Source organism: Nymphalis io, chromosome 23, assembly GCF_905147045.1.
Source record: "Nymphalis io chromosome 23, ilAglIoxx1.1, whole genome shotgun sequence".
NCBI lineage: Eukaryota > Metazoa > Arthropoda > Insecta > Lepidoptera > Nymphalidae > Nymphalis > Nymphalis io.
In genome coordinates this window covers 4,758,243-4,772,596 of record NC_065910.1, presented here as the reverse complement: position 1 = coordinate 4,772,596, position 14,354 = coordinate 4,758,243, and the positions used below count along the sequence as shown (strand labels likewise).

Sequence of the window (14,354 nt, the reverse complement as noted above, 5' to 3'; positions counted from 1 at the left end):
TAGCTACTGTGAAAATCTTTACCGCTTTGGATGTTGGCAAGAATGCTTATAGCATTACCCTATTGAATCGCAATTTCGAATCTTTGGGCCGAAAATGCACTAGTTCCCCTGTCACCAGTAAAGGCTGCTATCCGTCTATTAGAAAAGTTATTGGATTTACTCAGTGTTTCAAATGCAAATGACACAAAAATATTGGAATTGGAGATAAATATTTGCGCCATATATTATACTGCTTCTCATATTTTTATTTAACTTTATAAAGCTGTAACATATTTTTTACGAATTAAAGTAAATTAGACAGCTATTTTATATAAAAGAAAGTAATTGCCGAACTATAAAACCAGCCGGAATATATTCATTTTGATATATTTGTAAAGATTATCTTTAGATAATATTGTTGTGTCCCTTGTACCTGTAGTTACACTGGTTCACTTACTCTCCAAAACAAAATACAAAATTATAAAGTTTTGCTGTTTGGCGGAAGATTATTTGATTGGGCTACTCAGACGGCTTGCATTAAGTCTTACCACCAAGTAAGTTGTTTGTGTTTCGATAAATAAATATTTATGGAAGTCATATTAAATTTCGAAGCAAATTCGTATTCCACAACTCCTTTAATGATTAAAAGCATCGTGGCGGAATAAGATCTGAGGCTAAAGAAAAGAGAAGGTATTTGCCAACTAGTGGAAGATTTACAGGCTGTTACCTATTAAGCAAAACGAATGGTTTTTTAACATAGTAACCGGGTTTAAGTAAACAAGCACTAAACAAATTAAACTCAAATATTTACTTCAGCAATGGTACCGGATACAGAGCATAAACTAATCAGGACGTCTGCATTCAGCATTTGCTTTGAATGTTCCAGAAACATCGTAACAATATTAGTAAATAAGATTGTCATAGCGAATAGCAGTGTTGTTGATATTTGAAATACTGTCAACTGTATCTCAAATTTAATAACATGAACTTGCTTTTGATAAATTCCATATATTTATTTCTAGAAGTTTCTTTCAGTTTGTCGTGTCCTGAAAGGATATTCCATATTCCACGTTTCAAAGATATTGAAATGATCAAACATTTCTTGTATTAATTTTCATAATTAATTATTTTCCAAGAAACCATCGCAAAGTAAATCAATAAAATAAATAGGTTAAAGTGGATTAAATTTTATTTTGTCGTTTTTGTATCATCTACATAATCTATTGACTATCGAATATATAGCACACCTTTTTAATCAAGCATTTTTAACTTGAGATCGAAATTAAAATAATTAATCGGCACATGTTTGGTTTGGTTTGTAAATAACATTTAAAATTACTATATTCTTAATAAAATTCACAATGGAGATTAGTGCATAAGATATTTTAGTCTATTTCACACGCAATTTTATGGATATACATTATCCCTCTTTATTATAAATTTCCGACTTATTCCGAGACATAAGTGAGACCAACTGATAATTGCTTTTGAAGTGTGGGATTTTCGCCAAGTAGGTGTCAGTAGCAGTTCGAGTGGAGTTGGGAGGTTTGCACTACTGTATCTTGGAAAGCATGTAAAGCCGTTGGTTCTTTGCCTTAACTCTTTTCGGCCATTTTAAATGAATGAGGGCTATAGTGTATTTGTTTTAGCACACACACATGTGCCCACTAACAGAATGGCTGAAATTGGTCATGTTTTATTGTGTTTTTTTTTTATTTTTGTCCAAGTCTCGTATTGTACGTAAACGAAGCATAACGCGCAATATGTTAATGACGTTTTAATATGACTGCGTGTAACTGTGACGTTATTTGTGTGATAGTGTAATTCGTAATAACAAAATCAATCATTGCTGATGATCAAATATGAAATACAGGATTACATTGCCAAAATGTTTTGTTGATATTACGACTTACCGGCAGTTATCATATTTGTCATATTCAGGTAAATAAGTTACGTTGACAAATAGCTGTTAGGTGTTTCGGTTGGCGTAATTAAAACTTAAATGACGATTATTTTATGTTCATTCATTTTTCAGATAACATATTTTACGTTCGCTCATTTACTGGTAGTATAGCTTTGTGCAAGCTCGTCTGGGTAGGTACTACCCACACATAAGATATTCTACCGCAAAACAACAGTACTTGGTATTGTTGTGTTCCGGTTTGAAGGGTAAGCCAGTTTAATTACAGGCACAAGGGACATAACATCTTAGTTTCCAATTTCCTTACATTTATTACAATGCCAATGGGCGTTGGTGACCACTTACCATCAGGTGGCCTATATGCTCATTCACCTACTTATCAAAAAAAAAATTAATTTTAATTTTGTTCACAGAAGAATTCTTAATAAAATTAATGTGTGTTTAAGCGGTAAGTAAAAACACCTGCTGACACGCACAAATACGTATGGACAATGTTGCAAGTCAATGACATTTTTCCCCAAAAATAGGGCAATCGAAATTGTACTACATTGGATATGTAGATCGGGATCAGGGTTGTGAACTAGTAAAAAGTCAGATTATAAATTTAGATGTCGTCGTCGTCATCAATCAAAATATACTTCTCCGGTGCATTATTAGCTTACACTTAAAATGCAAAAAATATGTATCCATAAGTAACAGCCTGTCAATGTCCCATTGCTGGGCTAAGGCCTCCTCTCTATTTTGAGGAGAAGGTTTGGAGCTTATTCCACCACGCTGCTCCAATGCGGGTTGGTAGAATACACATGTGGCATAATTTCGATCGAATTAGACAGATGCAGGTTTCCTCACTATGTTTTCCTTTACCGTTAGCGAGATGAATTATAAACAAAATAAAAATACATAAGCAAATTATAACAGAGCCTATACTAAAGGCAGGAGCAGTAGAGATAAACAAACCTTAGATTTACGTACTTTATGCAATTTACCAAAAACTCTATTATACTACGCACTACAAACAGTTTTTGATTAATATATACACCACTAACTTATATCCACTTTAGTTGTACTTCCAAAGTCCCAATAACAACTTCGCAGATATTAACAAAGTTTAATTTTTCACGAACCCCTAATCAATAACATAAATTGTGTTGTGTATTAATTAATTCTCCTGGTAATTGAATAGCCTGCAGGTATGTTTTCATGAAAACAAAATCAAAAATCAATCTTATGGGTATGATTACAGCGAAGAATTAAAAATACTTTACTTTACTATTTTTAATTATATTTAACTTAAAACATATCATATTAAGAGATTATTTGTTCAATGTCGGGCAAAATAATGAATCTTATATTATGTGAAACGAAACATATTATAATTTAACTCAAATCATCTATGAAAATTAAATAACGCGACCATAGGTTTAGTAAGGGAGTACCTATTATTTCGTTACGCCAGAACACCTCATACCTATATACTAAAACAAATAATATTTGGAAAATTGGAATTAAAAAAAAACAATAGTGTGATAATAAGGATTTAGTATTTTTATTCTTAAAATTATATATAATAATATTTCATTCTGTCCGTATTCTTGAAATATTAATTGAAAAATTTATGTCTGTATACAATTTATAACTTTTTTGTTTTTATTTTTCACATGATTTATTTGTTGAAGACAAAGAATATTACTCAACTGACTAAATTTATTTCTCTAATAAAAGTTTAAAGAAATATACTTTAATAAAATTTCGTACATTTAACTAAGACGAGGTTTCTTTACGATTTCTTTTGGACTGATTTTTGTAGAAATACGCTATATTGCAAAACTTTCTAAGTTTATTACTTAGATATGTTATACCACCTTATACAAGACTTACATAACACGCTGAAGTTTCTGAGTACATTTAATTTTGTTTATGTTATATATATAGGAAAATTTGATTTCAATTCTACCGTTTGAAAGCAAAATGAAAAATAAAACGAATCATGTATGTACATAGTTTGCTTATGCAGTATTTTTTCAATACAAAAACTAATTGACTTAGTTCGTATCGGATGAAAAGTTTTTATTGGTTCCACAGGCCTTTTCATAGTAAAATATATTTGATTATTGTATATGTATTTTAATGGATTTATTTGGAAAGGATTCAATTTCGGATTAAGTTTAATTACCTAAGCTATTCCACTGTTTCAGAATATATATTAGTTTTTTTATTAATGGCACAAAAAGGTGAATTCTTATACCACAGTCAAATAAAATGAACATCAAAAATTAATTCACACAAAAAAAAATAAAAAGATATACCAGACGTGGTAACAACAAGTATATGGAGATTTCTTTATTTAAAGGAAATTAAAACTATAATGGATACATTATTTTCTGAATCTCAAGCGCTCCTCAAACGAGATTGTACATGTAACCGGTAAAGTCTCTGAGTGTGACAGTAAGATTGATATCAGTGTATGATACGCTTTAAGATTATTGACTGAAATTGTACGATTATTATGTGATATTTAAGTGCAACTGCAGTCACACTTCTTCGCCAACTCTTTCCACTCCATTGTGTGTGGCGCGTATTTAACAATAATATAGTACCTTAGTAACGAAACACAATAATTTTACTTCATATTTATTTATTGGTTTTCTTTAATTATAAATATATTTCAATAACAATCAATTTTGATGTTTGACTGCTGGTCGTCCCGTGACGCCCACCATTTTTTAATTGATCCATTGCTGTTGCAATTTTTACATACGATACAATAAAAAACAAAACGTCAAACTGAGTCGCTACTTATATAAAAATTGTAAAAAATTATTAATTTCGATTAACAACTTGCTTTGTCAGAAAATATTACTATAATAAATCTGTATTCGCTACGGTTTAAGATTACACCATACTTAATTATGGTGACAATAATAATATGCTAATGATATATACTATTTTTAATAAGCTCAAAATGCAAATATTACATATTAAATAAAATTATTTATAATTGTATTCAATATTTATGAAGTAAATAATACATAATGTTGTAAGTGTATGCATAATATATTGTTACAATGTTTTGTGAGCTGTGTTATCATCCTTACTGTTTTTTATTTAGCGCCTTCTTTTATGCATGCAAATATTATTTGACAAGCATAGACCTTACGTTATGAATATTAAGCTATACCATCGATTTGTTCCATGCCATTAAATAGCAATATATGTAAATGATCTTTTTTTTTCATTGTAACTCAATGTAATATTTATAGTAAATTGTTTCGCCCTGCTTTTTTTTTCATTTTTGATTTACTGATTTTTACATTCAAAGTTGGCAACACTGCATTAAAATCTTAAAAAAATCTAAACATACCGCAGAATACAATTGTGAAATGTCAGAAAGTGATATGATACATTGACAATGGAAATAATTAAAGCACTAAACTAATAAGCAATAGGAATCAAAATAGAAAAAAATATATATTATAGATATTTTGCATACCGCATAGTATTAGAGCTAAAAAGATCTTTTAATTAAAATGCGCTTATAACCAAGCGTTAGGCAGAAGCCTGTTAAATGTGAAAACTCAATTAATGTACGCCAGTTTATTGCATAAATCACTCTTAATTAGGATACATCACGTTGCTATACGTATATACTTCACATATAATTAAACGTATGTATTAATAATATATTAGTTGCTATAATTTGGCTTGTTATAATCTGTATCATGTTATGTTTGAGTGCCTTTGATACTTCATATATTACATATACTTATGTATATTTAAGATTTACCAATTAATAAATTTAAGTTTATTACATATATATTATTACATATATTATTTACTGGTGGTAGAGCTTTGTGCAAGCTCGTCTGGGTAGGTACCACCCACTCATCAGATATTCTACCGCAAAACAGCAGTACTTATTATTGTTGTGTTCCGGTTTGAAGGGTGAGTGAGCCAGTGTAATAACAGGCACAAGGGACATAAAATCTTAGTTCCCAAGGTTGGTGGCGCATTGGCTATGTAAGCGATGGTTGACATTTCTTACAATGCCAATGTCTAAGGGCGTTTGGTGACCACTTACCATCAGGTGGCCCATATGCTCGTCCGCCTTCCTATTCTATAAAAATATATTATTATTACATATGTGGAAGCCTATACCCACGGTTGGGCAAATGAACCCTATCCTTTTGAGGAGAAGGTTCGGGTTTTGTTCCATAATACAAAAGCAATTCGGGTTTGTTGACACACATGAGACACAATTTCTTTCGACACATACATTTTCTTCACAATGTTTTCCTTCACCGCCGAATACGGGATCAATTATTAACACAAATTAAACAAATAAAACTCAGTAGTGGTTCCGAAGATTTGACCGTGCCACTTGGTCATCGCGGCTTTATTCTTAAATAAAGGGATATTATGATAAAATATACAATTTTATGATGGCATCGAATATTTGTACACTATTTATAATAAAGATGATGCATTACATCTTATCATTGTATCAATTTTCTTATAATATAATGTAGTATATTCTAGTAGGTAATTAGTAATATTTTATTAGCTTATTTTATATAATTATCTTTTAATATTGTTAACAAATTGTATTAGGAACTATGGAGCGGTGGAGATGTTAGGTACCCCATGTTCTTTTCTGTAACCCTGATAACGTGTATGCTAAATTTTATGATGATCGGTTGAGAAGTTGAACTTGAAAGCGTAACAAACAAACATATAAAATCAAATCTCTTTAACATTTATAATATTAGTAAGGATAAATGATAAAAAAAATATAAATATAAGATATTCTGTATATAAATAAATATAAATAAATGTAAATTAATTTACATTTATGTCTTAAAAGTCCTTCAAAAATCAGAGCCAACTTGACAAAAGTTTTTTTGCTATACTATCTTTTGCTTTATGATACACATTTCCTATACCAAGGATAATACTTATTCTATTTTTTAGAAAATTATTTCCTGCTATTTGAAATAGAGTTGGAGCATAATGATTTTTAATGGCACAATGTTGGCAAAGAAAGTATGATAGTACTCGCTTTCATCCTATTACAAGCTTTTAATTAACTTGTAATGTTTGTTGGTTTGCTGAGGTCAAAGCTGAATTAGAAACACTTCTTGTTTCACAGAGATGAAATTTAACACGTTGGTTCTGTTTAATGACAATGCATTTTAATAGTAAGCATGATTTGATTCCACACCCAGGATTGATTTTTTTATGTTATCTACCTATGAATGACGGACGGGCAAATGGATCACCTGATGTTGAGTGGACACCACCGCGATATTGGCGATGTAAGAAATATTAACCATTCATCACCAATACACCGCCAAATTTGAGACAAAGATGTCATGTCCCTGCCTGTACACACTGGCTCACTCACCCTTTAAACCGGAACGCAATAATACTAAGTATTGCTGTTTAGCGGTAAAACATCTGATGAGTGGTACCTGCCCAGACGGGCTTGCACAAAGCCCTACCACTAAGTGATTGTCTCCAGATGAAGGAATCCCTCAACGATCAACAGCATGGACACGTAATTATGTGTATGGTTTTTAATTTTCTTTTTACTAGATTCGTTTTAGTAGTATATTGAAATGTGAGTAGAATAGTGTGATATTAGTAGAATAGTCAAGATAACTTTTCCAAAAAGTTGTTAACTCGATTGCTCTTGTCGATTACCCCGTGGTGTTGCATTGATAGACAGTTACTAGTTGTGGAAAAGATGTGCTATCCAATTTTACAATGCTTGGTTTTGATTGATTTTTAGTTGGAAATTGTTTCATGGACACATACAACTCGTTATAAGTACTACAGTGATATTAAAAAAATACAATGATTTAACTGTTAAAGATAAATAATATATAATACGGCTCGAGAACGAGATTTCTTAGTGATTTTCCACTTGATACATGACCACGAAATCGGAGTTCAGCCAAAGGATTATAAAATTCATCTCGTGTTCTGCGTTGAAAGAAAACGCCGCGAGGAAACCTGCGTGTGTCGGTTTCTGCTACACGTGTGGAATTAGCTCAAACCTTCCCAAGAGGAGACGTGGCCGTGAAAATGCAGTGGAATATTTATACTTTACCTACGTATACTTACTCAGACAAAATACACATGAAAAAACCCACTTGCTTTCGTTATCAACATTGAATCTCATTAATTAAGCTTTTATATTCCATTAAATATTAATTAAATGAAATAAAAAGCACAAATGTAACGTTCCGAAAATTGTTAACCGTTTCATAATTAAATCACGTAGGTAATAAGATATATCGGGTCACGATATTGTATGTGTATTACGTTGGCTGAATAATTAGTGCCTTTGGGAACACGTGATATTTTGTAAAGTGACATTTCTCTTATATTTACTGACAAATTTAAACAATGTTAATAAATTTGCTGCATAAAATATTTCTACATTAGAGTATTTTGTTATCATTATAACAGTTACTAGCATTTAATATTTGCATATAACATTGAATCGCCAGAAGATTAAACAAGTTTTATTTAAAACGCTTAACGTATGTTAAGTTGTTATTTAGACACAAAGTCGAATAAAATGAATGACATTTAAAAAAAAAATAAGTCATAAAAGTCACGTTTGTTATTGTATTCTCTGATATATCTTATATGGAAGAAGATATTAACAAATTGATACAGGTTTCAACAGCCACAAAGGAAATGCCCGTGTACAGCAATTGCTATGGCGATAGGTTGAGCGTTATATAAGTCGACGTGCTTGCGGGTAGTGTGAACCTACTTGTTGAAAAATACATATATGTGTGTGGCAAACATCTTGATCTGTTAATGACTAAGTTGAAACCGCGGCTTCACCGGTATAGAATTTGGTTTGTGACCAAAACAAATGATAACTTCATTTATTTTTTTAACGGCTTGACATCACACCTCGTATCGCCCGGATTAAAATCATTTTAATTATATATATATATTTAAATGTAGAACTTGCATTCACGCATACCCGATATAAAACATCTCGATGGGTGATTTATAAAAAAAAGTTACGAATCTAGAACCCAAAGATGGACATGGGCACAATTTATTTCAATTCACACATCAATCGTGTACTGTGACGAGTTAGTACATATAATAAAATAAATATCCTGGGACATTATTCACACACGGTTATCTGATCCCAAACTAAGTAGAGCTTGGGTTATGGAAACCAGACAACTGATATACTACATATACTACTTTTATTTTGTAAATACATACTTATATAGATAATTACACCCAGACTCAGGACAAACAGAGATGTTCTTGCAGACAAATGTCTGTCTTGGGTGGGAATCGAACCCACAACCTTCGACGTGAAAAGCAAGTACCTATCAACCACGCCAACCAGTTACTAGATATTACAGACTGACCCGATTTGTGTACTACTTTGAGCCTTCTTGTTTTTATGTAAAAACATGTACTTACCTGGAACAATCCGAAGCTGGTGTAAGAATTGTTGTGATTGGTCACTTTTTCCGTAGTTCTTCCACTGGCGTGCTCAATCAGACATACCCCTGCGAAAGAGTTTTTATGTATTTAATTCAAACAAGTGTTTTGTTTAATAATTACTACCTAATACTACTTAATTGAAAGCAATTGAAAGAAATTGAAAGCCGAGATGGCCCTGTGGTAAGAACGCGTGAATCTTAAGCGATGATCGTGGGTTCAAACCCGGGCAAGCACCACTGAATTTTCATGTGCTTAATTTGTGATTATAATTCATCTCGTGCTTTACGGTGAAGGAAAACATCGTGAGGAAACCTGCATGTGTCTAATTTCACTGAAGTTCTGCCACATGTGAATTCTACCAACCCGCATTGGAGCAGCGTGGTGGAATAAGCTCCAAACCTTCTCCTCAAAAAGAGGAGAGGAGGCCTTTAGCCCAGCAGTGGGACATTCACAGGCTGTTACGGATTACGGATACGGACTACTTAATTAAATTTTTCTTTGTTGTTTATTGATCATTAGTATTATTAATGGTGATATTCCATTGATGATTATTATTATTTTTTTTATAAAATAGGTAGGTGGGCGAGCATATGGGCCACCTGATGGTAAGTGGTCACCAAACGCCCTTAGACATTTGCATTGTAAGAAATGTCAACCATCGCTTATAGCCAATGCGCCACCGACCTTGGGAACTAAGATTTTATGTCCTTTGTGCCTGTAATTACACTGGCTCACTGACCCTTCAAACCGAAACACAACAATATCAAGTATTGCTGTTTTGCGGTAAAATATCTGATGAGTGGGTGGTACCTACCCAGACGAGCTTGCACAAAGCCCTACCACCAGTAAAATTTATCTTAAGAGTGCATCATTTGAAATTAATAAGCAATTATATAATGTAATATTTACTTTTGTTCTACTTATAAAGGAACGTTATTCGTCAAGTCAAAACGTTAATATAATATAGAGAAGCTTTGCATATGGGTATTGGCTGTCTAAAATCTACCGCCTCGAAATGAAATACCTCACATTTGAAAGGATTGACGAAAAAACTTATGTTTTACAATATATTAACATTAATTACAAAGTTTACTTATGAAGAAATACTTCTTGAAAATTATCTAAGCAAACTCGTCTATTCGAAACACAAATTAAATTCGTCGACTTTAAAATACGTAATTCTTATAATAACATTAAGTCGCGGAAACCGAATGAATTGCCGACCTTAATAAGCATTCACGGTGAACTTGGAGATCTCCAATTTGCATAAAAAGGGGGCATGATTCAAATGACAAAACATTTCGAGAGGCTCTTTCATTTAAGTTTAAAATTGTTAGCGCTCCGGTTTAATTGACACTGTAAAGGGACGCTGGGTTAATCCGAATTAATTCAAATTGATACGGCCTTAAATCAAAAGCGACATTTGCTGTTGAATTTGTTCTGTTCATTGATATCTAAAGTATAACAGATTGGATACATCGATTAGATAAAAGTTTTTATGAATCTTTTTACGGTACAATCTGGTGGAGATGACCTACAATTACCATTCATTAAATCAACACCCTAAATATGTGACATTATATTAGGTCCTTACATATGAAATTAGCGTTTTGTCGTACTGACCACTTTGATTTGAAATATCTCCTCTTTGGTTAAGAATTCAAATTTATAAATTCATTTAGTTTTGAAAACATTTATTCATTTGTTTTTTCCTCATTATTTTTTCTTTGGCCTTGCTTATTACCGCACAATGGAAAACATGAAATATCGGTATATTTACGAGTTCGAGTTCTACCGTGGCCTTCAAAGAGTTTATTGATTCTCGCCCCCATGGTTTTTTTTAGTAAAGGGATCAATGAACTACCTTTGAGATGGCAAAAGTGCATAGATAACAACGGTGCATACTTTGATTAATTAAATATATTTGACAAAAAAAATTGACTTTATATTCCTCCCGTACAAAACGCCAATTTCATATGTAAAGACCTAATATAATGCCTAAAACCAGTATTGCATGGAAATATAGCAAGAATGTCAACAGCGAATCCTCGTTTAATTGTTATTCTGATCTCATATTCCGAATGAGCAAATCTTTCAGTCGTCGTTTAAGCCTTCGTCATCTCATTAGATGACGTAATAAGTGATAAAACATGTTTCTTTTGAAAACGACGTAGAGTTGTAATTTTGAAAGACTAATATTTGCGACGTTTGCCAGAATAGCTGCCGCGAGTCCTCGTTATCGCTATGCTTCTGACGGAAGAGGTTGTCATTCTTTTAGAGCAGCGGTACTCAACCTGCTGCTCGCTGGGCTTTTGTGGTTGGCCTACTTGATGTTACATTGTTTTGAACTTTCTTAAATTTAAAGGTTAAAAGCTAAATGATTTGAATTAAACAACTGCTTGAGGCCACAGACACTACAGTTTTTTTTTCTTTTTTTTTTTTATTGAATAGGTAGGCGGACGAGCATATGGGTCACCTGATGGTAAGTGGTCACCAACGCTAATAGACATTGCCAATGTAAGAAATGTTAACCATCGCTTACATCGACAATGCGCCACCAACTTTGGGAACTAAGATGTTATATCCTTTGTGCCTGTAATTACACTAGCTCACTCACCCTTCAAACTGGAAGACAACAATATCAAATACTACTGTTTTGCGGTAGAATATCTGATGAGTGGGTGGTACCAACCCAGACGAGCTTGAACAATGCCCTACCACCAGTAAAACAGTGGAAGCAGTGTTTGAAACGTCATGTAAAGATAAAATAAATGTGAAAATATACGCGATATATCCGTTCATAGCTGTTTAATTAACTAAATATTTTATGCTTGCGGCCTGCGGCACCGTGACTTACATGTGTTTGCGGTTCCTATAAAGATAAGTTTGAGTATCGCTGTTTTAGAGGCTTTACTCTTTCTGTGTACCAACGTCAAATTATTTTCTCTCTTTTCATCATAATGTTTAAGCTTTTTAGTTTATATAATTGGTAATATGAAAATAAAATAGATATTTTTTTATAAATTGAATATATATAAGAAACAAAATTGGCATATTTACGAAATTAATAACAAAAATTACTATAATAGTAGACTAGTAGTGTGATATACAATTACAGGCATTTCAATCAACAGCCAATCGTTGTCCACTGCTGAACATAGGCCTCTCCCAAGGTGCGCCAAAGCTCCCTGTCCTCCGCCTTCCGCATCCAATTGGTGCCCGCCACCTTCTTAAGGTCGTCGGTCCACCTGGCTGGAGGGCGCCCTACGCTGCGCTTGCCGATTCGCGGTCTCCACTCTAGGACTCGTCTGCTCCAACGGCCATCGGTCCTACGACATACGTGACCAGCCCACTGCCACTTCAGCCTGCTAATTTTGCAAGCTATGTCGGTGACTCCGGTTCTTTTCCGGATAATCTCATTTCTGATCTTATCCTTCAAAGATACTCCGAGCATAGCTCGCTCCATAGCACGCTGAGCGACTTTGAATTTGTGGACTAGTCCCGCAGCTAGTGTCCACGTTTCGGCACCGTATGTCATGGCAGGTAAGACGCATTGGTTGAAGACTTTCGTCTTCAAACATTGCGGTATAGACGACTTGAGGACTTGACGAAGGTTGCCAAATGCTGCCCATCCCAAGCGAATTCTTCGATCGGCTTCCTTCTCGAAGTTGTTCCTACCGACTTGTATTATCTGTCCTAGGTAGGTATATTCACTAACAACTTCGAGAGGTTTCCCCTCGACGTATATCGGTCCCGGCACGACATGCCTATTGAACATGACCTTGGTCTTGTCCAAGTTCATACCGAGACCGACACACCGGGAAGACTCGCCTAGGCTACGCAGCATTTCGGTGAGTTGTTCCAGCGACTCTGCTATGATGACGATATCGTCGGCAAATCGAAGGTGTGAGATGTACTCGCCGTTTACATTGACTCCATACCTAGTCCAATCCAGCGTTTTGAAAACGTCTTCCAACGCGTTGGTGAACAGTTTCGGGGATATTACATCCCCCTGTCTCACCCCTCTGCGCAGTTGGATCGCCTTCGTCTTACAGTCCTGGATGTGGACAGTCATTGTAGCGGCGTTGTACAGACATCTCAGTACCTCGATATAGCTCCAATCGATATGACATCTCTGCAATGAGTCGAGCACTGCCCAGGTTTCGATGGAGTCGAAGGCTTTCTCGTAGTCCACAAATGCCATACACAGCGGCTGATTGTACTCTTCGGTCTTCTGCACAATCTGCCGAACAGTATGGATGTGGTCCACGGTGCTGTAGCCTGATCGAAAGCCGGCTTGCTCTGGGGGCTCGAACTCGTCAAGTCGTCTGGCGAGACGGTTCGTGACGACTCTTGAGAACAGCTTATACACGTGACTCAGGAGGGAGATTGGTCTGTAGTTTTTCAAGAGGGTTTTATCACCTTTCTTGAAAAACAGTACCACCTCACTCCCGCTCCACGTTTCCGGGGTCTTGCCATGTTGGATGACGGAATTAAAGAGGCTTGCTAGCTCTTTCAGGACCGGAGTCCCGCCTGCCTTAAGCAACTCTGTTGTGATTCCGTCATCTCCCGGAGCTTTGTTGTTTTTAAGCTGTTCTAGAGCCGCCCTAATCTCTCCTTGGTCAACGACCGGGAGCTCCTCGGAGTAATGGCGCATACTGATTCCCACGGGTTTATCCGATCTTGAAGAGAACAACTGCCCATAAAACCTCTCTACTTCTCCGATAATCTCAGGCCTAGAGGTAACGACCCCACCATTTTCAGTTTTAAGTTTTGTCAGACGCGGCCTCCCAAACTTGCGAGCGAACACTTTCGATCCCCGATTTTGCTCAATCGCAGCCTTGATGGCACGGGTATTGGAGCGTCGGAGATCGCTTCGCGTCAGCGTTTTTATTGTTCGGTTTAAGGCCTTATCTGACAAAAACGATGGTAGTTCTCGTCGTTTTCTCATGAGCTCGAGTGTCTC

The 14,354-nt window shown here is 34.7% G+C and overlaps 2 protein-coding genes across 4 annotated transcripts in view; one reads left to right on the top strand and one right to left on the bottom strand.

The window, feature by feature from the left end:
- Positions 1–14,354, bottom strand: part of LOC126777711 (lysozyme-like) — a 127,400-nt gene that overhangs the window by 10,367 nt on the left and 102,679 nt on the right. For both annotated transcript variants that reach the window (XM_050500864.1, XM_050500865.1), the window contains one exon: positions 9,365–9,453. In XM_050500864.1, the coding sequence (XP_050356821.1) occupies positions 9,365–9,453 (89 nt within the window). The remainder of the gene's footprint in view (positions 1–9,364; positions 9,454–14,354) is intronic.
- The window catches only part of LOC126777626 (slit homolog 3 protein), a 114,841-nt gene that overhangs the window by 56,556 nt on the left and 43,931 nt on the right, over positions 1–14,354 (top strand). The gene's annotated exons all lie outside the window — the stretch shown is intronic.